This window comes from Molossus molossus, unplaced genomic scaffold, assembly GCF_014108415.1.
Source record: "Molossus molossus isolate mMolMol1 unplaced genomic scaffold, mMolMol1.p scaffold_m16_p_3, whole genome shotgun sequence".
In the NCBI taxonomy this organism is placed as follows: Eukaryota; Metazoa; Chordata; class Mammalia; order Chiroptera; family Molossidae; genus Molossus; species Molossus molossus.
In genome coordinates this window covers 54,322,852-54,347,632 of record NW_023425366.1, presented here as the reverse complement: position 1 = coordinate 54,347,632, position 24,781 = coordinate 54,322,852, and the positions used below count along the sequence as shown (strand labels likewise).

At 42.4% G+C, this 24,781-nt stretch overlaps 2 protein-coding genes across 2 annotated transcripts in view; one reads left to right on the top strand and one right to left on the bottom strand.

Moving 5' to 3' along the window:
- MTX3 (metaxin 3) overlaps positions 1–24,781 on the top strand; it is a 760,898-nt gene that overhangs the window by 151,948 nt on the left and 584,169 nt on the right. The window lies entirely within an intron of this gene.
- CMYA5 (cardiomyopathy associated 5) overlaps positions 6,336–24,781 on the bottom strand; it is a 95,249-nt gene continuing 76,803 nt past the window's right edge. Inside the window, exons 10-13 of the mRNA XM_036279078.1 lie at positions 15,350–15,483; positions 13,501–13,600; positions 11,331–11,504; positions 6,336–6,821 (exon numbers count right to left, since the gene is read on the bottom strand). Of these exons, the coding sequence (XP_036134971.1) occupies positions 6,575–6,821; positions 11,331–11,504; positions 13,501–13,600; positions 15,350–15,483 (655 nt within the window). The 3' untranslated portion in view covers positions 6,336–6,574. The remainder of the gene's footprint in view (positions 6,822–11,330; positions 11,505–13,500; positions 13,601–15,349; positions 15,484–24,781) is intronic.

Genomic DNA, 24,781 nt, shown 5'->3' with positions numbered 1-24,781 from the left:
TCGACATGAAGGGACACATCGAGTGGCTGCCACCCGCACGACCAACCAAGGCCGGGGACAAACTGCAACCGAGGTACGTGCCCTTAGCGGCAACCGAACCCAGGTCTCTCCGGACCGCAGGCCGACGCTCTAACCGCTGAGCCAAACTGGCCAGGGCTAAGAGCATTTTTTTAACGTGACTACAAGAAGTTGGACTGAATAGATAAGAACCCACAAAGGACAAGGATCTCTCAGGGGAGCCCAGTGTTGATGCAGGGAGAAAGTACTTGGAGCAGTAAACCCAAGCATTTCGGGCCATGGCTGCTCAGGGCAGTTTAATAATGTTGGTCAGTAACAACATCCACCCAACTTGTCTTGATCACCAAACAGCCTTTTGACTGTCACGGGACTCCCAAGTGACAATATGTCAGTTCACCTGTGCATGAGCGGTTTAAGAGGTAAACAGCCACAGGTCATGCGTGCAGCTCAAGACTGACCATGGTGGGTACTCACAGGTCTCAGAGCTCAGGGGCCTAGAGAGAGAGAGAGAATCCTCTGACCAGCAGACATGTGTTCTCCAGCACCTTTGGCAAATTGATTTCTCACTATAAATTAAGCAATTGTCATTCTAAATTATTGATGAGTCTTTTGTTGGCTTGATTAATGGGGCTGAGTCCCTGTGGACTGGACCACCTTTGGGAGCTCTGATGAAAAACCAGCTCTGAATTGTGATGACAATTCTACTTCCCCCACTCCCCCAAGACACACACAGTCACACATGAAATATGCACAACATACAGATGCACACACAAACACACTCACATACACAATATATACACATTAATGAGGCCCTGTTTGGCCAGGCAGCCTCCCTGGATGACATTGTTATCTCATCTCCCCTGTAACTGCAAAATCATGCCATCAAAAAGACATGATACGTTTCCTTCAAAATGTACTTATATTTCTCCATCTCTGCTGGTTGCCAACTTTTCATCAGAGGCAAGCAGACTCAGTTCAGCACCAAGTCGATCCCAGTACAACAGCAGTTTCTCCTGCAGCTCTGCGCAAGCCTGGCCCTAATGGCCAGTCAGCAGGGGCTGTTCCCCTTGAGCAGCAATTGAGCAGCAGGAACCGAGCAGCGTCGCAGGGTTTCTGGACATAGCTGAGAAGGAGACAAAGCATGACTTTTCTTCTCTCCCACCTACACGAGGCCCTTTCTTTGCAGGAGATGAGAGCTGGCAGAGGCCAGCCCAGGGGGCCTTAATGAACATCCTGTTTAATGTTGAAAAACATAATACCCAAACCTGTTAAAAACCAGTTCTTTGAAACTGCCATTAAATCTTTTTTCATACCTGTTACTTCTTGTTAACTCACTCAGAATATAACCTAAAGGCCTTATTTGGCCTTTCAGGCCATTGTGAACTGGTCCCCAGCTACCCTCCGACTGTATGCACAGTGTCCTCTCCTTCCGTTATCCCACTTCACCCTGCTGACCTCCTCGCTGCTCCCTAACACACCCCCAGCTGCTGCCCCAGGACCTCTACTCTCGCTGACCTGCCTACATGGAATACTTTCCCCACAAATACTACATGGCCAGCTCCCTCACTTCATTTAGGTCTTTATTCAAATATCACCTTATCAGAGCTACCTTACCATCATGCCCAAAATAGATGGCAACCCCTACCTCCCATTATTCTTTATTCTCTTACCCTGATTTATTTTTTTTCCTAGTTCTCACTCCCCACTTACATACTATATATGTGTTTATTGCCTGTCTTCCTCCACCAAAATATAAGCTCTTTGACAGCAGGGATTTTGTCTGATTTGATGACTGCCATTTCCCCAGGGCCTAGAATTGTGCCCAGCCCATAGTAAGTACGTAATAAATATGTATTAAATAAATGAACTGTGCTTCTTCTTCCCCATTTTTCTTTTTCCTAATTATTTTACCCCCTGCTTCAGAAGTTATAAAATCCTCAAATAACATGTTGACGCCAGTAGGGTGTCATTCCCCCTGAAGAGCCTGGCACACAGTCTTGTTCAACACGAAGTCTGGGGGCTCCAGGAAGGTTGAGAAAGGACTTTCAATCAGCTGGTGCTACAGAAATTCAGGGAAGGGAAGACACTAATGGATTCTTTTTTGTTATTAATCCTCACCTGAGGGTATTTTTTCCATTGATTTTTTTTATACAGTATGGAAGGGAGGGAGAGAAAGTGAAACATCAATGTGAGAGAAACACTTGGATTGGTTGCCTCCCATATGACCCCAACTGGGGCCGGGGTTCAAATCTGAAAACCAGGAATTGAACCCGTGACCCTTTGGTCCGAGGGCTGACACTCTAACCACTGAGCCAAACCTGCCAGGGCCTGATGGATTCTTAAGCCATTCTAAAGGGAGAGGGGTGTCCTTTGTTTTATGGGATTGATTTTGTAGGCCTCTTAATTCTACAGAGAAGCCGAAGCCTGGGCAAGCTAGAAGAGGCTGAGACAGAATGTTCTCCTTCGACTACAAAGCAAGTCTATGTTAGTAAGAGAGCTTTTCTATGTTGATGTTTTCTAGTTCCCCTGCCTGGTTCTGAAAAAACAATGTTTGGGCCAATAGCAGAAACTTAAAGAATAAAGAAGAGCCCTGGTCGGTTTGGCTCAGCAGTTAGAGCATCAGCCCACGAACCAAAGAGTTACGGGTTCGATTCCTGTCAAGGGCACATACCTCGGTTGCAGTTCAATCTCTGGCCCTGGTCTGGGTCATGCGGGAGGCGGCCAACTGATGTGTCTCACTCACATCGATGTTTCTCTCTCTCTCCCCCCCTCCACTCTATCTAAAAATCAATGGAGAATACCCTCAGGTGAGGATAAAAAATAAAAATAATAAAAATAAAGGAGAATGGAGAGCTTAGTCTGTTCGGGTGGCAGGAAGACTGGCTGAAGAAGAGAGCAGAAGGGGCTCCTGCCATGTTGGATGTTTCACATTCAGCTTTATTTTGTTTCCGGTTTATGAAGAAATTTTCCTCACTCACCCCAAGTTTTCAACAAAAACCGTGTTAAGCACTACCAAGATCAGCCTTGTGTTAGCACTGCCTTGCACAATCAGAGGAGCACTGTGTCTGTGTTTTGGGATGATGGCGACCAAATGGGCCTAGGGAAGTAAGTAGTGGTGAGGTGGCCAGAGGTGATGGAGGAGAATTCAGACGCAGGAAGTCAGAGATGTCAGCAAGGAGAATGCAACCGCCTACAGAAATTCTTGGAAGTTTGTAATAAAAAACACTTCTTGCAGCCCTGGCCGGTTTGGCTCAGCGGTTAGAGCGTCGGCCTGCGGTCCAGAGAGACCCAGATTCGGTTCCTGCTAAGGGCGCATATCTCGGTAGTAGTTTGTCCCCAGCCCTGGTTGGTCGTGTGGTTGGCAGTCACTCGATGTGTCCCTTTTATATCGATGTTTCTCTCTCTCTCTCTCTTCCTCTCTCTCCCTCCCACTCTATCTGAACAAAAAATGGATAAATGTCCTCGGGTGAGGATTAAAAAAAAACCAACAACCCTTCTTGTAATCAATATATAAGTATTTGGATACTAAAGGAAAAGGTGCTCTGAAATAATGGAGGACTTAGGGACTATTGGGTCACCCTGCATCACAAACTTCATTCAGATCAGCATCTCAATGGTTATCTAGTTTTCTAACTTTAACCATAAAAACCTTTTTATCAAATGAATTGTTATAAAGTACCCAACATGTAAAACAGATCAAAATGGGATATGGGTCTGAATTTATACCCACTTGGCTTTCCCATTGGATCCTGCATCAGCCTTCAGGCACTCTGGAATCCCAGAACCCCATGGATCTAGAACTCAGATCAAGACTCTCTTTAGTAATCCAGACAGCAGATTATTCAGCGGACTTGAGTGCTCATTACCTGTTAAGCAGCATGTCCCGGAGCCAAGAGCCACAGTAAGGGTGTTCTTCCCACTCCTGTACTGGATCCCTCGTCCTTGGAACTTCTACCCACTGGGTCCTAGTGGAAAATAAAAATTAGCCTAATTCCTTAGACATAGAAACTCTTCAAATCTTTGAAGATCTCTTATATCCTTCCCTAAGATGTCTTTGTTCCAAGTTAAACATTCTTAATCCTCCAACTATTCTCAAGCTACTCTTACAGTTCATATGCTATTTAGGAATCTGAAATTACTAGTATCAATTGGAAAAACAAACAAACAAAAAACTCAGCATAGAAAGGGAGTTCATTTAAGACCAAAACATATTTACATAAAAGAGGGGCACAAGCACATACGCTTTGAGGGTAATAAAGGGTAGAAAATGAGAGGTGTTGATCTCCTATTCTGAAACCAGCCCAGAAAATGTGTTTCTTCCTGAGCCCTGTGAAGGGAGCTGGAAATCAGGGCTGACTTCATTCAGCGCAGGGATGTGCCTGGGATCACTCACCAGCAGTCACCAGATCAGGGACACGAGACAAAGGCTATCGGCAGCAGAGACACTTGGCTCTTACTATTATTACTCTTGAAACGCCTCCTGAGCTCCGGAATGCAAGACATTAAGTGCCTGGCATGGGTTCATTTCAGCAAGTCTTAATTGACCACATTTGTCTCCACAGAGCTACTTATCCTTGCCCAATGCCATGAAATCTAAAATAACATTCTGTAACCATGGATCCATCAGTTGTTTCGAAGCAGGGCTATCAGTCTGTGAGTGTCATTAGTAATAATCAGTCGATTTAAGATTTGCACTAGTTTTAGGGGAGCCTGTGGGGGGCAGGGAGGCTAGTTTCAAAGGTTAGGACTAGGTGCATAGCTAGAAAGTGCCTACATGATGAATGCACTATGGAAGCCCCGTGACACCCACCACCAGAAACAAAATGTGGCCTTCCTGGTACCAAGGAGCTTCACAGAGTGGCAGCCCAGAGTGGAGGGACACACAGGCCTGCACCTGCGATCTGAGTCCCTTTCAACGCCTACCCTTCCTGTTGGCTGTGCTGTATCCTTTGCCTGTGGTGAAGCTCTTCTGTAAGTATACACTGTTTGAATCCTGTGAGTTCTCGCAGCAGTTGAACACTTGCACTGATTAATGGGTAACTAACACGGTAAGGATGAGACGGGACTTTAGATACAGGCCACTCTGAGGCCTAAAGGATGCTTCTGATGGAAGACTGTTAGGATCTGGTGCTTAAATCAGGCAGTTTTATAAGTGGGTGTGATGAAGTATGATACTTCAGTTCTGTTGGATGTTATGGAAGCATCTCCAGAAAAACAACAGGAACACATTCCGGTTTGCTCCAATAGAAAAATATTTCTCCCTTTGACAAAGAACAACATAGCCATTCAGGGTTGCCCTGTGTGTATGCTAACAGAGAAACACCACAGTGTTAATCCTCATCCTCTCCCCCACCCCCAACGCCTTTATTTTTCCCTTGTACCTCTCGGAAGAAGCATTGTGGTATGAAAATCTTTTCTCCACAAATAGTACGTTACAGACTCTTCTGAATCCTAACCAAGGTCATTGGTATTGAAGAATCGAATGTAATCCCATGACAGCAGCAACAACAAAGCAGAGGCCTGCAAGGAAGTCCGTGCTGGAGGGGAGGGAATGTATGTGTATGAGTGTACGTATGCACCTGTGTGTGTGTGTGTACATCACACGCATGTCATTCTCACACACTACATATATGTGGGAAACATGATCTAAGATACAAAATGAACTATGCGTTCTAGATTTATCAACTTGCACACATATTTTTAGGAAGATGTTGAGAGATTTCAATATTTAAAAATGACCTACCACTTTCTTCTAGTGAAAGGAGATTCCAGGCTTCTGGTAGGTAACTGTAACTCTGAGCTGAAAGTGTTTAGGTTTTAAAACATACATGTGTAACAATTCTCACAGCAAAATTAGTAATAGCACCACCTGCTGAAGTGTGACAGTTATTTACCTGGTCCAGAGAGGCCAGCTGGTACGTTACAGATAAGTTCACATAACATGCTTTGTTCTATAGACTAACCATTTATTTAACAAAATGGAAATTTCTAATATCCAGCACTGCTCTACATTTAAAATTTCAGGGGAAAACACTTATGTTCTACAGCATATATTATTACAAAAGAGTTCATTATCGACTTGGAAGGGTGAAAACACTTTCTCTAATGGTGGATTCATCATCCTTCAGGGAGGTGAGGCCCGTTTTTCTTATGGAAAAGTCCGTGCTTCTGTCGGAGGAGAGGTATTACCAGCAGTCTTCCCTCTTCACTCGGACCTTCTCGAGGCTTTCTTGCACCCATAAAACAGGTGGAAGTCCATTTCTCTATCTCGGTTCCCACATCGGATACAAATCCTTTTAATGGGGGGGGGGGGGGCGGGACTCACACACACATAAAGCTCAGGGTGGAGCTTGTTTTTTCCACCCTCTTGACTTCCACGCTGCCCTAGAGAGACAAGGGTTTTCTCGGTGGTCTTGCTCACGTGCTCATCCCTGTGCCTGAAGCTGTGGTGAGTGCCAATGCGCGGAGACGCTCTAGTAGTGTACAGCACCCACGGGAGAGGACGGCAGAGCCCGGGGTTGGAATGACTGCTCTTCCAAGCTCTGAAGGCCGGTGATCACTTGTGCCTCGCGGAGTCCGGCGGCTCTATCCCCAGGTGCAAAGTACATTTCCCAGGTTTCTCCAGGGCAAAGGCAGGGTGCACACCCTCGTTAAACCGGTGTCTTATGATGAAGAGCAGCTGTCCGCTCTCGGCGTTCATGAACAGAAGCCGCTGGCGGCCGTGGTCCAGCAGGACGCCCACTCTGGCGGGGCGCTCCGTCACGTGGACCTCGCTCACCACGCCGCTGCAGGAAAACGTGTATCTGAAATGGACGGAGGCGAGCGTTAAACTCCTCGGAAACTTTGCGGGACCACGATAAAGAAAATTACTTGGAGGGAACCAATTTTTCAGTTATTAAATTCCATTCACAACAATGAGTTGCAATAACACTGTCCCTAGTACTTTGATCGGATTCCTCCTAGATGCTAAAATGCATAGCTCATCCCAACAGATGAGGATTTTTAATAATTTTGCTCCTTCTACATTAGGAAGCAGTCCCAGAATAACCAACATATGCCTCCCTTGTGATTTTTCTCAACATTCCAGTTCTCTCCCAGCAGCCCACGTGCTTTAACCGCCGCGCTCATGGTGTGTCATTCTTTTGAATAAAATTCCTGTAAGGCTGCCATGTATTTTTAAAAGTACTTCCGGCTTGCCTTTCATAAAATGTATTAATTTTACAGTTTAAAGATTTATCATAACTTACATAAGGGCCTTTATGAAGTTTAAGAACTATTTTCTTATTTTTACCCAGCTTTTAGCCTTTGTATAAGCCCCTCTTATTCCAAACTAACTTTGTTTTTCATTTTATCAATGTTTTTGCGGCCTTGCAGCTAAAGGGGCTGCCTTTGATTTATCTCCTCAATTGAAATAAATGTAATTCAACAAGTATTCACTTGGGCATATCTGTGTGTCTAGCCCTTGACCAAGCCCTCTGGGGGATCTGGGGGACCAGAGCGCACTGTCCTTGACCACCATGAGCCAAACTCTGCTGAACAGAAAGGAAACATTGATGATGACTTAAACACTGGCTAGAGCTGAGACTCCAGCTCAGGGTACAGACTGGTAAAATGTTCACTAAACACATGTAATGGACCTGCTTCTGTGGTGAGAGGAAAGGTTCAAGGCCAGGTTGGGAAGGAGAAATTGCTGAATAAAAGAAGTTAAATTGCTCTGTGCAAAGAAGTAACACAAATTTGGAGGTTTGCTTGCCAGTCTGAGAAGTGGAGGGTGGGGCCCTGAAAGAGAGGAAAGGAAGAAAGGAGAGATGGGAAGGAAGAAGAGAGAGGAAAAGTTCTGTGGATATGGTAGGTCCGAGGGATGAGAGTAACACCGGGGCAGACCGCGTCCCTAGAGTCTGGGTACGTGACTCTGGTTTGGCAGAAAAGGCCAAGGACGTTTAAAACCTTGTGATGTCTCTTAAGGGCCCAGAAGTTTGCATGCAGGTATACTCAGGGGATGGCAAGTTGGCAGCTTCGTTGCAGAATGAAGCTCATGTGAAAGGGCAACGATTCGTGGGAATGGGGAGACAAGCTAGACTTACATGATGATAAAGGGACTTGTGGAGCAGACAAAGGTTGCAGAGGGTGACAATGAGGACCAGCAGTGTAGGCTGGGCTCTTACAGAAGGCTTGGGGAGCAGATGGGCTCATACTCAGCCAAACAGAATGGTCAAGCCATATAGGTGGAAAAGATGGAGAAGGAGATCCAAGCAGTGGGGGCAGCAGAAACAATGATGAGGTGGCAGAATAGGCCTGTATGTCGTGAAAAACGTCACCATTGGCCTGACAGGTTTAGAAGGGACATGTGAATGACTCTGAGGATATTTCATGGATAAGTAAGTCAGGAGCCAGGAACTAGACCGGTCCTGTTCGATACAGTAGCCACTAGCCACATGCGACCACTATAATGAATTAAAATTAAATAAAATTCAACATCCTATTTGTTGACTAACCATATTTCAAGTGTTCAGTAGCCACATGTGGCACCATTTTTCTTTTTACAGAATGTTCTATTGCACAGCACTGGGCTAGGAGGCTCTGAATGCCCAAATGAGCCATATCCCTACCCTTGCACAGAAGATTCCTGGTGCCCACAGGCGCAGCCAAGGCCAGTCCCTCCCCACCATGGAGGCCGAGCAGGAAAAGACATTCCTTGAAGATTTGGCTCCACCAGTTCCACGGGGCCTGGAATATGCTCAGCCCTGCTTCTGCCTCCACTTCCTCCTAAGCACATCAGCTTCTTCTTCAGCCTGAACTCTGGTCTAAAACCAAGCCCGTCTGCTTGGGGCCTGACTCCTTGTCCACCTTCTGCCTGTTCCTCCAGGGACTGCTGGCCCCTAACCAAACAGGGATCGTCCAGAAGCCTGACTCTAGATACTTGAGTGACCCGGAACTGCCTTGCTAGGGCCCTCCCCTGAGCTGGACACACCCCGGGGAATCTCACTTCTGGCCCAGACTGAGTCCAGACCACTTTCGACCCCTATCCCTTCTCGCTGCTCAGCCTGGTCACGTTCTTTCTGACTCCCCCTCTTCACTGTGATCCCACCTGAGTTCTGCAACCACTACAGATGTTTAGATTTTTTAGCAGAAAAGGATGGGCCATGATGAAACTGAGGTTTTAGAAACAGCTGCCAGATGTGACAGAGGATAACTTGGAGTGGGCGGGGACTAGCAGAACTGTACAGGCGTCGTGGCTGTGGGTGAAACTGGTACAGGAGGTGCGGAAGCCTTGAACTAGGTGGGACGGTTAGAATGGACACTCTCTTTTTCTCAGACTCTCTTCATTTCTCCTTTCCAATGCGACATCTTAAAGCTTGGATTCTACAGAAGTAGAATTAAACCACTGCTTGGTTTGAAACAATGAAACCCGAAAAAGTGAATAACATAGGAAGGTCTGCTGTAGCCATTCTATCAGCATCCTAAAGGCCAGGGATGCTTCACTTGAAACATGAAATGAAGGCACTTGAGACCTGATCTCCCTGTGCTGTGATCACAGGTGGGCATACTCTTCCTCCCAGAATTTACTGAACCTACCCTGGGCCTGAAAGAGGTAAAGTCCAGAGTTGTTGGAAATGTTGAACAAAACATGCAATTCTGTTTCCTAGAGTCTAGAAATTTGTTATCGGAGGCTAGTCTTTGGTTTGTGTTTGGAAGGGTTCAAATGTCAAAGGACCTTTTCATGAAATCAATATCTAGTTTCAGCTCTAAATCTGATTATAAACTCCAGGTTTGAGTGATGTTGAACTCGGGGCTGGGTCCCTAAGCACTGCACAGTGCTGAATATCAATTAATTGTAATTGCTCTGACTTGATGAAATGTGACTTGAAATAGCTCTTAGAGATGGTGTACTTACGAACCATGTCAGAGAATCACACTGTCGAGTAGATGCAGGGAGAGATGTGCAAAATCCCAACCTGCGGGCCCTTCCCTGGGAACTTGCAAGCACTGTGGCTTTCTTTTTAAATCACTGCATTTGAATAATATCCCACAATGTAGGATACTTTACTATTTCAAAGCTCTTCCCTGTGCCTGATTTCATGTGATTCTCACAACCCCAAAGGGTAGCAGACCAGGCATTGTTGTCCCCTGATGAGACACATGAGGAATATGCTCAAAGGGTTAAGCAGTTTCTGCTAAGTAGCCAGTAGGAGGGCAGAACCAGGACTGAAATCAGGTCTCTGGCTCCCAGTCCCCTGCTCCTTTATGAGACCATATGTGAGCATATTCAGATCATAACACGGTTGCCTTTAACTTTCTGAGATGAACATAAGTTAATGGCTTTTTCATGTCAACCAGCTAAACAAAACTAATACTATAGACCAGAGATGAACAAACCTTTTCTGTAATGGACCAGACAGTAAATATCTTAAGCTCTGGGGGCATTTAATCTGTTGAAACTAGTCAGCTCTGCCAGTGTAGCACGAAAGCAGCCACAGACAATATGTAAACAAACGAGCATGGTTGAGTGCCAAAAAAAGTTCATTTACATAAACAGTCCATGGGTCATATTTGGCCTGTGGGCTATAGTTCGCTAAGCCTTGATATGGACCAGTGTGGAGAGGGTATTGGAGATCCACCTCTTCCTCACTCTGTGGGCTCCTCTCTGCGGAGGAAGCCCCCTTCTAGCATCGCCCTGTGGAATCTCCCAATTCTGGGGTGAGTTTAGAAGGAAAAACTGTCCATGCATGGCCTGACAGTCCCTTTCTGTTCCCTATCTCTTGATTGGGAGCTTTCCGGGGAGACACAAGTCCGCCTGGCAGGATGGGGAAGTTGGCCTGGCCAAGGCTCTAGGTAGGTATGTCTATTAGTAGGGATCAATATTTTAATATGATTTTATTGATATTTTAGAGAGAAAGAAAGGGAGAGAGAGAGATAGAAACATTAATATGAGAAAGAAACATCAATCAGCTGCCTCCTGCACACCCCACCCTGAGGATCCAGCCTGAAACCCGAGCATGTGCCCTGACCAGGAATCGAACCAGGACCACTCAATCCATGAGACGACAGTCAAGTACTGACTCATACCAGCTGGGCTAGGGTTCAATATTTTAAAAGCCTTTTGCTCTCTGGTATGAACCACATTCTGTAATATTGGCTTCCTCAGTAATAATAGTTGAATCTCCATATTCTTGACTCTCTTGTTTCTTTTATGTTGGCTCAGAACCTGGGCAGGGAAGTGGGATGCTATTTATTAGGCCCTCAGAGCGCTCTGCCTGGACATCAACTCATAACACTCTGATGAAGAGGGGAGGGGCAGGGCTCCAGCTTACCTCTGTGGCTCAGAGCAGTGCATGTACCACGAGGTCTCCCCTTGTCCCAGTGCACCGGCCTGCACCGCCGAGCTGGAGCAGATGCCAAGTCGATATGCTGGGCAGTCTGTGACTGTGGTTTCCCAGTAATGCTGGCCACAGGCAGGCAGCTCCTCACCCAGCACTGACGGGATTCTGTAGGCAAAGTTGATCAGGGTTTGCCAGGCTTCATCTCATAGACATCAACATTCATAAACTCACACCCAGTTTAAGCAGGACTCCATCCTTGGGAACTGCTGGAATTTGACTAAAGACATCCGTTGTTCATTGTGTCCTCAACCTTGACCTGATAGCCACAGAATTCCCTAAATTCTCAATATGCATTTAATGTATTTCCACTGCCACATACAATAGGCATGTACTGCACATTGCATCTCTTGAAGAAGCTGGGCACCAGACAATAACTAGAATAACGCAGGACTAAAAGACATGGCACAATCTCTTAAAGAGATTGAGAAAATACAAGGGAGGCAGGTGGAGAGTTCCAAGAGAGCATGACTTGCAAAGTTTTCTTACAAAACTTGCAAAAAGGTCTCCAAAACCTTTCCCAACGAATGAGTTCCAGTGTCTGCTGACTTAACTGGGCACAGAGACAAGGGAGGTGCTGCTCTTGAAGAGCCAGGCGACAGGTGAGGTCAGAGTGCGTGTGGAAATTTACCAGGTGTGATGAGAGTGCTTTCTAAAGGCTTGTGGTCAACAGTCTTTGGGACTTGGCCTCTTTGGATTTGTAGTAGGTGTGCCTGAGAGGTTGTTGAAAGGTCTCTTTTTTTTCACCTTGGCTATTTTTATAAGAGGCACAGGGAAATGAACCAAAGTACTTTCAACAGCTGATGGGTAACCTTGTTTGCATGAATTGCTCAATTTTGCTTTAAAATAGCTGAGACAGCAAGGGAGCCTTTTTAATTTAAGCAGTGTTACTATTCGGTCAGCACCTCTCCCTCTCCCCTTTAATACATGAGAAAGTGATTAAGGCAAAGGAATGTGTTTCATTTTCTCATGTCTTTACCCAACCTCATTTCAGAGAGGTGGCTTCTTACAGACCCCTTGCTCTCTGGAGCAAAGCCCACCTGCCTGATATCTATGAGATAATTTTTAGGGTAATAATAAATAAATAAAATTTTATAAAATACATTACAGTTATCAACAGTTATTATGTATGAACTCTTACCAACCAGTCTATTTCTTTTCTTTCTTTTTTGATTTTTTAAGAAACTTTCAAAAAGACAGAAAAGCCCCATCCATCCAATCTATTTTTTAACTATTTTGTTTTCTGAACTCACTCATCTGTATATATTTAGCATCTGCAGTGTTCTGGGCCCCATGCTGGATTCTGGGGATTCAAAGATGCAAAAGGTAGGGCTATTCAGGTGGCTGACAAACGCTCAGACCCTGTCACAGATGAAAGCAAAGGGCACCAGGGCCCAGAGACGGCCTGGTTATTTCCAGGAGCAGCCAGCACCTGAGCCGGGCCAGACAAGTGGTAGCAGCCTGGTGGGAAAGCCGTGCCCACTGCGGGTCAGCTCAGTGCCTCCCTGTGAGAGCTCGCGGGAGCCCACGTTTCTCAAGGGCTCTAATTTTCAAAAGCCTTTCGCGTATATGCTTCCATTTGACCATTTGACCCTCAAAATGACCATGAGAGATTGCAGGCAAATTGCCCTCAGCTTTTGGCTCTTTACTTTGATGCTTGTTTCTGTGGGCACAACAAGGGTTGGGGTGGGCAAGAAAGTCTGAAAGTCCTGCATGTGGCCAGAGCTAGAAACTCAACAAAATGTCATTCTCCTCGATTCCTTTTCAAGTAGATGGATGCAAAATCTGGTTTGCTACTGAAAATAATAGAATTAACCTGGATTCTTTTTTCATTAAATCAGAGGTACTATCTTAAAACAGCCGATGTGTTAAACAAACTGTCTGTGCTTATATTTCCAATGAAAATATTGACACTTGCTCCAAGTTATGAACTATCTCTGGCACCTTCCTAGTAATGAACCATAACCACACTGTATGGGTGTGCACACGTTTATATTCGCTACCACGTATCCAGGCATGTTCATTAAACCAAAATGCACCGTGAAGCCACAATGAAGTGACACCCCAGAACACTCCATTGTAGAGGCATCTTGCTTCTACCTACTCTGTCAGCCGCCTTCTCTCCGCGAAGCTGATCACTGTCCCATCTGATGAAATTTGCAGAGCAGGATGAGCTGTTTCTCTCAACAAGCGAAATCTCGTTCCTGGTGCAGTGAAGAGAATAGGATTATAACACTGCCACAATGTCAAGTGCTGTCCCTAAGCCAAGTCCCATATTTCAGACTTCAGTCTCCCTTTCCCTGACACCAAAATCCCCAGTGTCTTCAGATCCACAGTGAAAATGTCATAAAACATTAGTGAATGCTGGTGGCTGGCAGCCTCGACTGGCAGGCCTCCTGTCCTAGGACCTGCTGTGCTATGCAACGTGTGCGCCTTGTACCAGCAGCATCTCCATCACCTGGAAATGAGTTGGACATGCAGGATCCCAGGCCCCACCCCACACCCACTGAACCAGACTCTGTATTTTAACAAGATCATCAGGAGACTCATGTGCGCATGAACGTTTGAAAGTGCACTGGTGTGACCTAAAGGAATGTCTCTGACAGCAGACGGTACAGGCACCATACTGGGACTGCAGGGAAAACATTTCTGGGCAGGCCACCCTCATATATTCTCTTGATAAAGATCAGGCCTCCTGCCCTGGCCGGTTTGGCTCGGCGGTTAGAGCGTCCACCTGCGGTCCAGAGAGACCCGGGTTCGGTTCCCGCTAAGGGCATGTACCTCGGTTGCAGTTTGTCCCCGGCCCTGGTTGGTCGTGCGGTGGCAGCCACTTGATGTGTCCCTTTCACATCAATGTTTTCCTCTCTCTCTCTTCCTCTCTCTCCCTCCCACTCTGTCTGCACAAAAAATGGAAAAATGTCCTCGGATGAGGATTAAAAAAAAAAAAAAAAAAAAGATCAGGCCTCCCTAACCACATCACAAATGAGGTACATACACAAAGTTTTGCTGATTATGCAAATCACATAATGTGCCACATTCAATCTTGCGCCATCTTTGGGTCTAGGGTAAAATGATAAAATGGTTGCCTTTCCATTCCTCAGTTTTTTTCACAATAATTGAGAACAGCCAAATATTTTTGTTGGAATCATCTGGGTATTTTCTCCAAAATGTCATTAAACAATTTAAAAACCTCCTTGAGTTATTCATTCATTCAACAAACATAAATTGGCACAAACAATGTGATAGGCACTAACCAATAAACAGAGGAATAAGACTGGAAGCTTGTTCATAGAGTTCACAATATAATAAAATGAGAATATCCCCCCCCACACCCCCCCCCACACACACACTCAAAACATACCCACACATTATAACACATCGTGAGGCAAACAAGAATCCTCTGGGGAGATTAAACACACACATCAGAGCCCATCTTCAAATAATCAGATCGGGATCTCCAGGAGTGGGGTTTGGGTATCAGTATTTTTTAAGCACCCTAACAGATTGCTAATGAGTAGCCAAGGTTGAGACCCTCTAAACTAGAAAAATACAAGAAACATCTTGACCCTTGTCCAGTCTTTGGTCCGCATGCCAAAAACCTTGCCCTGACAGCAGGTTGGGGCCTTTAAGAAGTTGCCTTCAAGCCTGGCTGGTGTGGCTCAGTGGACTGAGCATCACCCATGCACCAAGAAGTTGGATTCCCGGTCAGGGCACATGCGGTGCTGCAGGCTCAATCCCCACCAGGAGGCGTGTAGGAGGCAGCCAATTGATGTTCTCCATTGATGTTTCTACCTCTCTCTCCCTCTCCCTTCCTCTCTCTCAAAAAAAAAAAAATCAATAAAAACATTTTTTTAAAAATGAGAAGTTGCCTTCAAGGATGTCCTCTCTGAGTGATGGAAAGGAAGGAATGAGAATGCTTGGATATATTTCACTGTGTACAAAGGAGAAAGTACCTCTGGTGGAAATGAGGGCAGCTTCACTCTGTTCACTTGTTCCAAATGTGTTGATGGCTCTCACATAGAAAAAGTAATTCTCGTTGGGCTGGAGGTTAACCTTCAGCTGGAGTCCTTTAATTCCAGAGAAAGATCTAAATAGAAAGGGAGAATAATAATTTTAAATATAATGCCATTGCTAAATGACTCATCATATTTCAATCCTATAGTGAATGGACATCTTTTTATTAACAACAAATAACTTATTTTTTTTTTCTCTTTTAATGATCACTGGCATTAGCAAGCAAGATTCTACAAGATGGTTATTGTTCACTAAGATTACTATATCAAATCATTTCTGCCTTAGTCAACTTTTGTCCAATGGATGGCTTTCAAAATGCTCTTTGGAATAAAACTAAACAATTTTTTTTTTTTAATTCAGAAAACAGACTATAGTTTAATGAATCTTCATGAATATATTATTTTTTTATTAATTTTTGGTTCAGAGGGCACCTTTAGATTAAGATGATGTTAAAACAATCCACAATACAAAGGGCTCTACTCATCTCATTCACAGATCTGGGATTGTGGAAAACCTCAGGTGAGTGATGATTTTGTACATGGCCATCATGCTAAAGTTACAGAAATGAAGATCTCTAAAGAAGACAATATCTTTTAAGGCAAGCTCAATCCTGGCAAGGAGAGAGAATTCTAACTGCCAAATAAAATCCTCCAAACTGCTGCTATTCCTAAATCTCCCGTTTACATTAGAAGAAAGTGATGACCGTGGTATCTGATTGGCAGCGGGCTTGGCGAGTCCACTGTAACAGCGCAACCATTTAAACAAAATGGACTTCCTGGGTTTGAGGATGGAGCTCTCTGAAGTTGCCAAGGAGCTAGAATAGTTGTGTGCCTTTTTTTGGTTCTCTTTCATCTGCTTGATATCACGGCCTAGAGCACTTGTACAAATAGAACACACGAGTGCTCTTCCTCCTGGCATCCAGTTGGAGAGGCTTTGAAGACAGGAACAACTTAGGTTTTTACCGTGAAAGAATTCCTAACCCAAGTGCTAAAGGGCCAGGGTCCTGTTCCTGGGGGATGTGCAATAGGTAATAGTCACTGAAAATGACACTACAACAGCTTTCATGTTCATTCTCAGAAGGATAGGGGCTTTTTAAAATCTGGTTTGTTTGTTTTTATATTTCTTTCTGCTTGTTTTGTTATTAATGAAAGTGCCACAAAAGCTTTAGAACCAGAGTGGCCTCTATTCATCCACAGATAGATTTTTTTTTCAGGTTATTTCTACTTCTGTTGATTTATTTCACTTCATACTACTTACCTTAGAGAATAACATGAAGAAGCAGGAAAAGGAAAAATGATCATCAACTCAGAAAACAAATGAATTTAGTTTTTAAAAGCATAAAGATCTTTACAGAATAACAAACTCTACCCACCCCCCACCACCAATTTATAAAAGCACAAAAACTCCAATATGTTCCTCAGAAGGAAGAGGGAGGGGGAGCAGCCTGAGTCTATTTGTGTACCTGCTATTTAGTGCCCATGTCTGGAAAAGGTCAGTGGAAACCCCTCAAATGTTATTGGTTGTTATTTCAGAATCTACCACCTGACCAGAACCTCAGGGAGAGTACTATCTTTAGATGTGCTGAGAATGGATACATGCAATTGAGCCACATGTCCAGTGACAACTAATTATGCTTCAGTCAACTAATGAAAAATGTCCTATGACTGAGAATTTAATTCCCAACTATGATCTATAATATCATTCTGGGGTAGATATATTGCTTATTTTATTTGAATTGATTACTGAAGAGGTGTTTTCAGTATACATTAATTATTGTGAACAATAAAATTATTATCTCAATAAGCACACTGGGGTCTGAACTGAATCTCAGACTTCATTCAGTCATTAAATAAATATTTATTGATCTCTTATCATGTGCACAGGTCCTGTCTCTGCCAGAGAGGGAAATGGCAGGGATAAGTAAAAAAATTTCATCTCCAGAAACTAGAGACACTTCATTTTGTAATAATGTGGTTGTTAAATGCCAAGGATGCTGTTTTGGGGGGGGTATTTGCTCTTAAGTTTTATGAAGTCTGTCAAGGAGGAAATTCCTATATATAGTCAACTGCATGCTATGTCTTATCACTCATTTAAGGAATAGAGGTTTACAAGGTACTTAAGCCAAAACAGGGTAAGATCCTGCTTTCAGTTCTGAAGAGGTCATGCAGACTTGACAAATACACACAGTGTCCTCATTCAGTCTGTGAAATAAAAGCACCAGGCATGAAAATAAAGCAATACAAAATGTGGCAGTGTTTTATTGTTTATAAGTTGCCATCTTATGCTCAAGAACCAAGAACAAAGCAAAAAGGCTTAGATACAAATGATTCCTTTCCATGTCTATTTATTTTGTCTGATCTCACTTAAATGTCACAAAAGTCTTCATGTCAGCTACCCCTGCTTTTTAGGCAAATGAAAACTTGCAAAAATTATGGAATTTGAAAATGGAAGGGTAGTACCCTCCCATAGATTATAATTTTTTAAATTTCAAAAACAAAAATTTGTCATCATTGCAACTGAATCCACATGACTTATAATGAGCTTGCAGTTTGCAGAATTCAAACTGAGGTGATTAGACAGCAAATGAAACCACAGCAAGTTGTTGGTGTTTAGGTAAGAAGAGATTTTAGCTTACTTAATATAACTGATCTGGCTGTTAGAAGTCCAGAGTCAATAATAAAATTCAAAAGACAACCAGAAATGACTCAAATGGCCTAACTTTGGGTCATAAGTGTGGGATTCTCCCTACAAGTACTGGAGTGCAGTGGAAAAGGATGGCTTTATATGTGTAGTTTCCAGGAATTCAAAGGCAAGGAAGAATCTAGAAACCCTGACTCAGGCAAATTAGCTAATTGCTGGTGGAGCATAAGCACACCATGGAGTACACTCACAGGGCTCTGTGCCCAGAAGGTCTTCACAGAACTCTCAACCTGCTCATCTCTCCATTGGAAGGACAAAGAACAGTTGTTAAACTTCAATGCTGTAAAGCAGAGAGAAACAATTTAAAGGAGACCCACTGTATGCCCCAACGGGCTGCCATGTGAATGAGACTGATCTTCTCTTCTGTGTTTTTGTTGCTGTTGTTTTTCCCAGAAGGCAAATAAGTGGAAGCCACTGGGAGGCTGATATCTGCCCAATATAATAAACATCTTTCTAACTTGAGCCTTTCCATTCTTCAATTTTTGCAAGGAATGATCAAAAAGTTTGTTACAACTTACTGTGGACAATGGGGCAAGAATCATTGTACATGGGAATTTAAAAGGATCTTTATGAAGTAAAAATTTAGGAACCTAATGCCTAATGGGGAATTACTGAAAGTGTTCCCATTAAGTCAGAGGTATAAGCATGAGGCTAAAATAAATTGGGAGGTAGAAGGTAAAATTGTTACCATTTGCAGATGATATGACCATTCATCTAGAGAACTAAAGAAAATCAGCTGAAAAACCCTTACATAAAAAATTCAGTAAGATGACTAGGTGTGAAACTAATATACAAAATCAAAAACCATTGTATACAAATAACTAAATAAAGATGAAACAAAAGAAAGACCTTATTTAAATAGTGACACTACAAAGACCCCAAATAGCCAAAGCAATCTTGAGAAAGAAAAAAGTTGAAGGTATTTATTACACTCCTTGATTTCAAACTATACTGCAAAGCTACAGTAATCAAGGAAGTATGGAAGGGAGCACGAGGCACCCACCACTGCTGTTCCTCTGCTGAGTTTGTTCTATAGGGCTGAGGTAGGGGGCTGGCAGCCACGCTCCCCTGTGGGTAAGACAGACAGCTCCTGTGCTTCCACAGCATTATGGGCCCCCTTCCTGGGCCTCGGGCCCAGCTGGAGAGTCCTGGGCCTCGTGATGAGATCCCTTCTACCCCCATTCTCCAAAGTCATTTCCCTCCGCCCTATTTTTTTTTTCTTCCCTTGCCTCTGCTAAAGCTTCAGCTGTTACGGCAACAGAGCCACCATCCCAACTCCAGCCTGAGGCACCTGGGCCCCCAGAAATGCTGACCCCACCAGCAAGCAAGGTTGTCTCCAAGGCACAGCTGTGTGCCCCTCTCCCATCAGGTGTCCAGGCAGATGTGCAGGAAGGGCAGAGTGGGTATCTCACAATATCCAGATGGTACAGCTACAGCAACCTCCAAGGGGTCCAAAAAAGAGAGCTGAAATTCTTTAATATGGCTTATGCTGCTAATTGTATTGATAGTGTTCTTTTAGATCTACGAAAATATTTGCCAAACTATTATGGCATCTGGTCACCTCCCACTGTACCAAATAATTTATACCTAAAACCGGAAGATTTGACCCATACATTTAATAAGCCCTATATAATGGATGTAAAGATAGAGCAAAAAAGCTATGATTCTTTTGCATCATCTGAGAAGATTCAGCAACAGGTCAGCAAGTACCCATTAATGGGTTCCTGGTGCTTGGTTTGAGGGTTTATCATGCTCATCCTAATGGCTATGAGGGACCAAACCAGCACTATGGAAGAAGCTTAACAGAAGAAACTCTAAAGAATAAAGTTTCTAGTTTTTTTTCATAATGGACTCTGCTTAAGAAAAGATGTTGCTGCCAGTATTCGGAAGATGGAGAGTATTCTGCAGTGGTTTGAAATCCAGAAGCAGCTTAACCTTTATGCAAATTCATTACTGTTTGTTTATGGAGGTTCATCTCAGCCAACTCCTACAAATCAAATGATAGAACTTTGGCAGAAAAGTTTTTGTCCAAAGGACAACTCTCAGACAAAGACGTACTGGAGTACAATAATAACTTTCAAGTGTTAAGTTCCACAACAAATGGAAAAACAGAGGCTTCAGTGGGCAAAACCTTGGCCAAGCTGTATGTTTGTGTCAGAAAAATGCATTTGAAAAAGCATCACAGTCAGACTTCGTTGCACGTTGAAAATATATAGCAAGACAATTGGCGGACAAGCTTGTCACAGGAACATTTAAACGGAAATGTACTTTCCCAACTGGAAAACGTTTTCTACCATCTCCCCACTGGTTGCCAAGACATTGTGGAAGTAGAAGTGGGAATGATAGATTTTGCTCCTGTTTTCCCTAGCAACACAATAAATGAGGGATATGTTTATGGACTGCAGCATTTAACTACTGTACTGCAGAGAATTTCAGAGCATCAAATCCTTTGCTGCAGTCTTTTTAAGGGGCGATCATTGTGAAGAGCCGCAGTCAATATCCCTGTACTTGTAATACTATGTAAACAGTTTGTATTATGAGTCTACATTTCATTTGTCTTTATACTTCTGGTAGAAGGGTTAGCTTTTTTTATCATCTTACCCAGAAAAACCAATGATTTGCTCATTAGAAAGCTATAAAAAATTAAAAGAACTTTTGAATGTTAAGCAGGAAATGTGATGGTAAAACAAACAAAAAACCAGTATAGTAGAGGCACAAGAACAGCCACAAAGATCAATGGAACAGAATAGAGAGCCCAGAAATAAACCCATACTTGTACGGTCAATTAATCTTCAAAAAAGGAGGCAAGAATATACAATGGGGAAAAGACAGTCTCTTCAATAAATGGTGCTAGAAAATTGGACACATGTTGAAAATGAAAACTGGACCACTTTCTTACACCATATACAAAAATAAACTCAAAATAGATCAAAACTTAAATGTAAGACCTGAAACCATAAAAATTCTATAAGAAAACATAGGCAGCAAACTCTATGACATCAGTGTTGGCAATATTTTTTTGCATATATCTCCTCAGACCAGGGCAACAAAAGCAAAAATAAAAGAATGGGACTACATTAAACTGAAAAGCTTTTGCACAGTGAAGGAAATCATCAGCAGAATGAAAAGACAAACTACTGAATGAAAGAAGATATGTGCAAATGATATAACTGACAAGGGGTTAATATCCAAAATATATAAAGAACGCATAAGACTCAACATCAAAAAAAGCAAACTATCTGCCTAAAAATTGGACAGAGAGCCCTGGCCGCTTTGGCTTGGCCATTAGAGCGTGGGCCCATAGACTGAAGAATCGTGGGTTCAGTTCTGGTCAAGGGCACGTACCTCGGTTGCGCTTTGTCCCTGCCTGGTAAGGGTCGTGCAGGAGGCAGCCAGTCGATGTGTCCCTCTCACATGGATGTTTCTCTCTCTCCCCCTCTCTGTCTCTCCCTCCCACTCTATCTGAAGATAAACAGAAAAATACCCTCAGGTGGATTAAAATAAATAAATAAATAATTTAAAAAAAAATGGGCAGAGGACCTGAATAGACACTTCTCCAAAGAAGACATGCAGATGGCCGACACATGAAAAGATGCTCAATGTCACTAATCATCAGGGAAATGCAAATCAAACCCACAATGAGCTATCACCTTATACCTGTTAGAATAGTTATTATCAAAAAGTCAACAAATAACAAGTGTTGGCAAGAATATGGAGAAAAGAAACTCTGTGCACCACTGGTAGGATTATAAACTCATGCAGCCACCATGGAAAATAGTAGGGAGGTTCCTCAAAAAATTAAAAATAGAACTACTATAGATATCTCACATCTCTATATTATACACCATATATATATATACACACACATATATATATATGATAAATAGTCTGTTATATAATGGAATATTACTCAGACATAAAAAAAGAATGAAATCTTATCATTTGTAACAACATGGATGAACCCAGAGGTATAATGCTAAGTAAAATAAGTCAGACCGAGAAAGACAAACACCACATGATTTCACTTACTTGCAGAATCTAAAAAAAAAAAAAAGACCAAAAAAAAACGACCAAAAAAAACAAGCACATTCATAGATACAGAGAACAAACTAACTAATGGTTATCAGAGGGGGTGGGGGGCAGCTGGATGAAAAAGATGAAGGGGATTAAGAGGTACAAACTTCCAGTTATAAAATAAATAAGTCACAAAGATATAATGTAGAACATAGGGAATATAGTCAATAATATCATAATAACTTTGGACAGTGACAGTTACTAGATTTATTGTGATGATCACTTTAGCAAGGTATGTAAATGTCGAATCATTATGTTGTATACCCGAAACTATAAATATATATTTGTAGTATTATATTATAAAAAATATAACATTCTATGTCAACTATACTTTAATAAAAAGGAGTGGTGGCAAATATAACAAAAGTGTATAAGATTTTAAAGATGGTACTGAGGAAAAACACACAACTTGAATAAAGGGAAGGCATATTCGTTCTTGGAAAGGAAAATGCAACATCACCTAAATCTCAATTCTCCCTAAGTTAATCAGTAAACTTAACATGATCTTTAAAAATACCAAATTTTCAAGGGCAGGGAAGTGCCAGATTTAGAATCACAATATGATTCTAAAAATTATTTTTTAAAAAAAATTAGCAAATAGGAAAAAGAGAGTCATGAAGGGGCAACCTAACCTACTAGAAATTCCAAATTATAAAGTTTAATCATGAAAACTGTATAGTACTAGGGCATAAATAGCTAGATCAATGGAACAGGTTATAAAGGTCAGGAATACAGCCAACATATAGTTATATAATAAGGGAAGCATTTTAAGTAAGAAAGGGAAATGATGGGCTTTTTTCGCTGGGACAGCTGGCTAGCCACACTTTCTGCTGAAATAAAATCCAGATAATAAAAATTAAGTTTTTAAAATGGAATAATTAGATACTACAAAAAACGTGTGTGTGTGTGTGTGTGTGATAGAGAGAAATTTTAAATGTTTTAAATTTTTTAGTTTAAAAACTGAATGCTATTTTAAAAAGAAATGTATAAATTCAACTAAATTAACATCACAAAATATGTGTGGGAAAAGTATTTGCAACTCATATCATAGATGAGGGCTAACTCACAATCAAGAAGAAAAAACTCTACAATTCAAAAGGAAACAATTTGTAAAGAAATTGAACAGTTTGTCAAAGGGAAGTACATGGTGCCCTGGCCAGCATGGCTTATTTGGTTGAGGTCCCATGCACCAAAAGGTTGCAGGTTCAATTCCCAGTCAGGGCATATGCCCAGGTTGCAGGCTCTATCCCCGGTAGGGTGAGTGCAGGAGGCAGCTGATTGATGTTTCTCTCTCATCAATGTTTCTCTCTCCTTCTCCTTTCTTGTCTCTCTGAAATCAATAAAAACATTTTTTTTAAAAAGGAAGTACATGGCTTCAAAACATACAAAAAACCCCCACGTTCAACCTAATAACAGAAACACACAATTAAAGTATAATAAGAGTCTATTTTCTACCTATCAAATTGTCAATGACCAAAGATTTTATCACACCCCATGTAGGCAAGGGTATGAAGAACCAAGCACTCTTATATACTGCTAGCTGGACTTACACACCTACAGACTCTATGGAGACAGTTTGATAACATGTATTAAAATTCAAAATGTACATAGCTTTTCACCAGTCATTCTACTTCTAGGAATTTCTCCTACAGACATACTTGGACATGTGTGAAATGATATATGCACAAGGTTTATTTCTGCAGCATTGTCTGTGATGGTAAGAGGATAAAAACAACTTAAATGCCTCCTAACTGGTAAAATATGTTCAATATAGTCTTAAAACAGAATAGAATGGAATTGTCTTTTTAAATGAGGCAGTTCTATAGGTACTGATATGAGACACTAACCAAGAAATATTTTTATTTGTTTTATTTATGTTTTATCTTTACTGTTGACAGTATTACAGATGTCCCCCTTGTTTCCCCCACTGATGTTCTTGTCTCTGATCCCACCCCCCCAAGAAGTATTTTTAAACAAGAAAAGCAAAGTGGTACAAATATATATAGTAGCTACCAATTGCTGAAAAATATAGATGCTTGTATATGCACAGAGGATAAGTATGAGTCGGGGGTAGTAACTGCCTCTGGAGAGGAGCGTGGAGTAGGTGAAGTAGAGGTAGAAAGGGAATTAATTTTCACTGTATTCCTTTTTGTATCTTTTAAATTTGTACCATATGGCCCAGCCAGTGTGGCTCAGTGGTTGAACGTTGACCCGTGCACCAAGAGGTCGCCGGTTCAATTCCCGGTCAGGGCACATGCCCAGGTTGTGGGCCAAATCCCCAGTGTGGGGCATGCAGGAGGTGGCCAATCGATGTTCTCTCTCATCGATGCTTCTATCTCTCTCTCCCTTTCTTTCTCTCTCAAATCAATAAAGAAAAATATTTTTAAATAAATTTGTACCATAGGTATACATTACCTATCCAAAATTAATTAATTTCTTTTTAGATCTATATTATAAGCTCAGGAGTCCAGGAGTTGATTGACTGTGTTTGCAGAATGCACATTAATTTGAACTTCGTAAAGTAGCTTCTCAAAATTTTGGTCATTCAACAGTTCCTGCGGAATGGAAGAAAGGAACGTCCATGTGCTTAAGGTAAG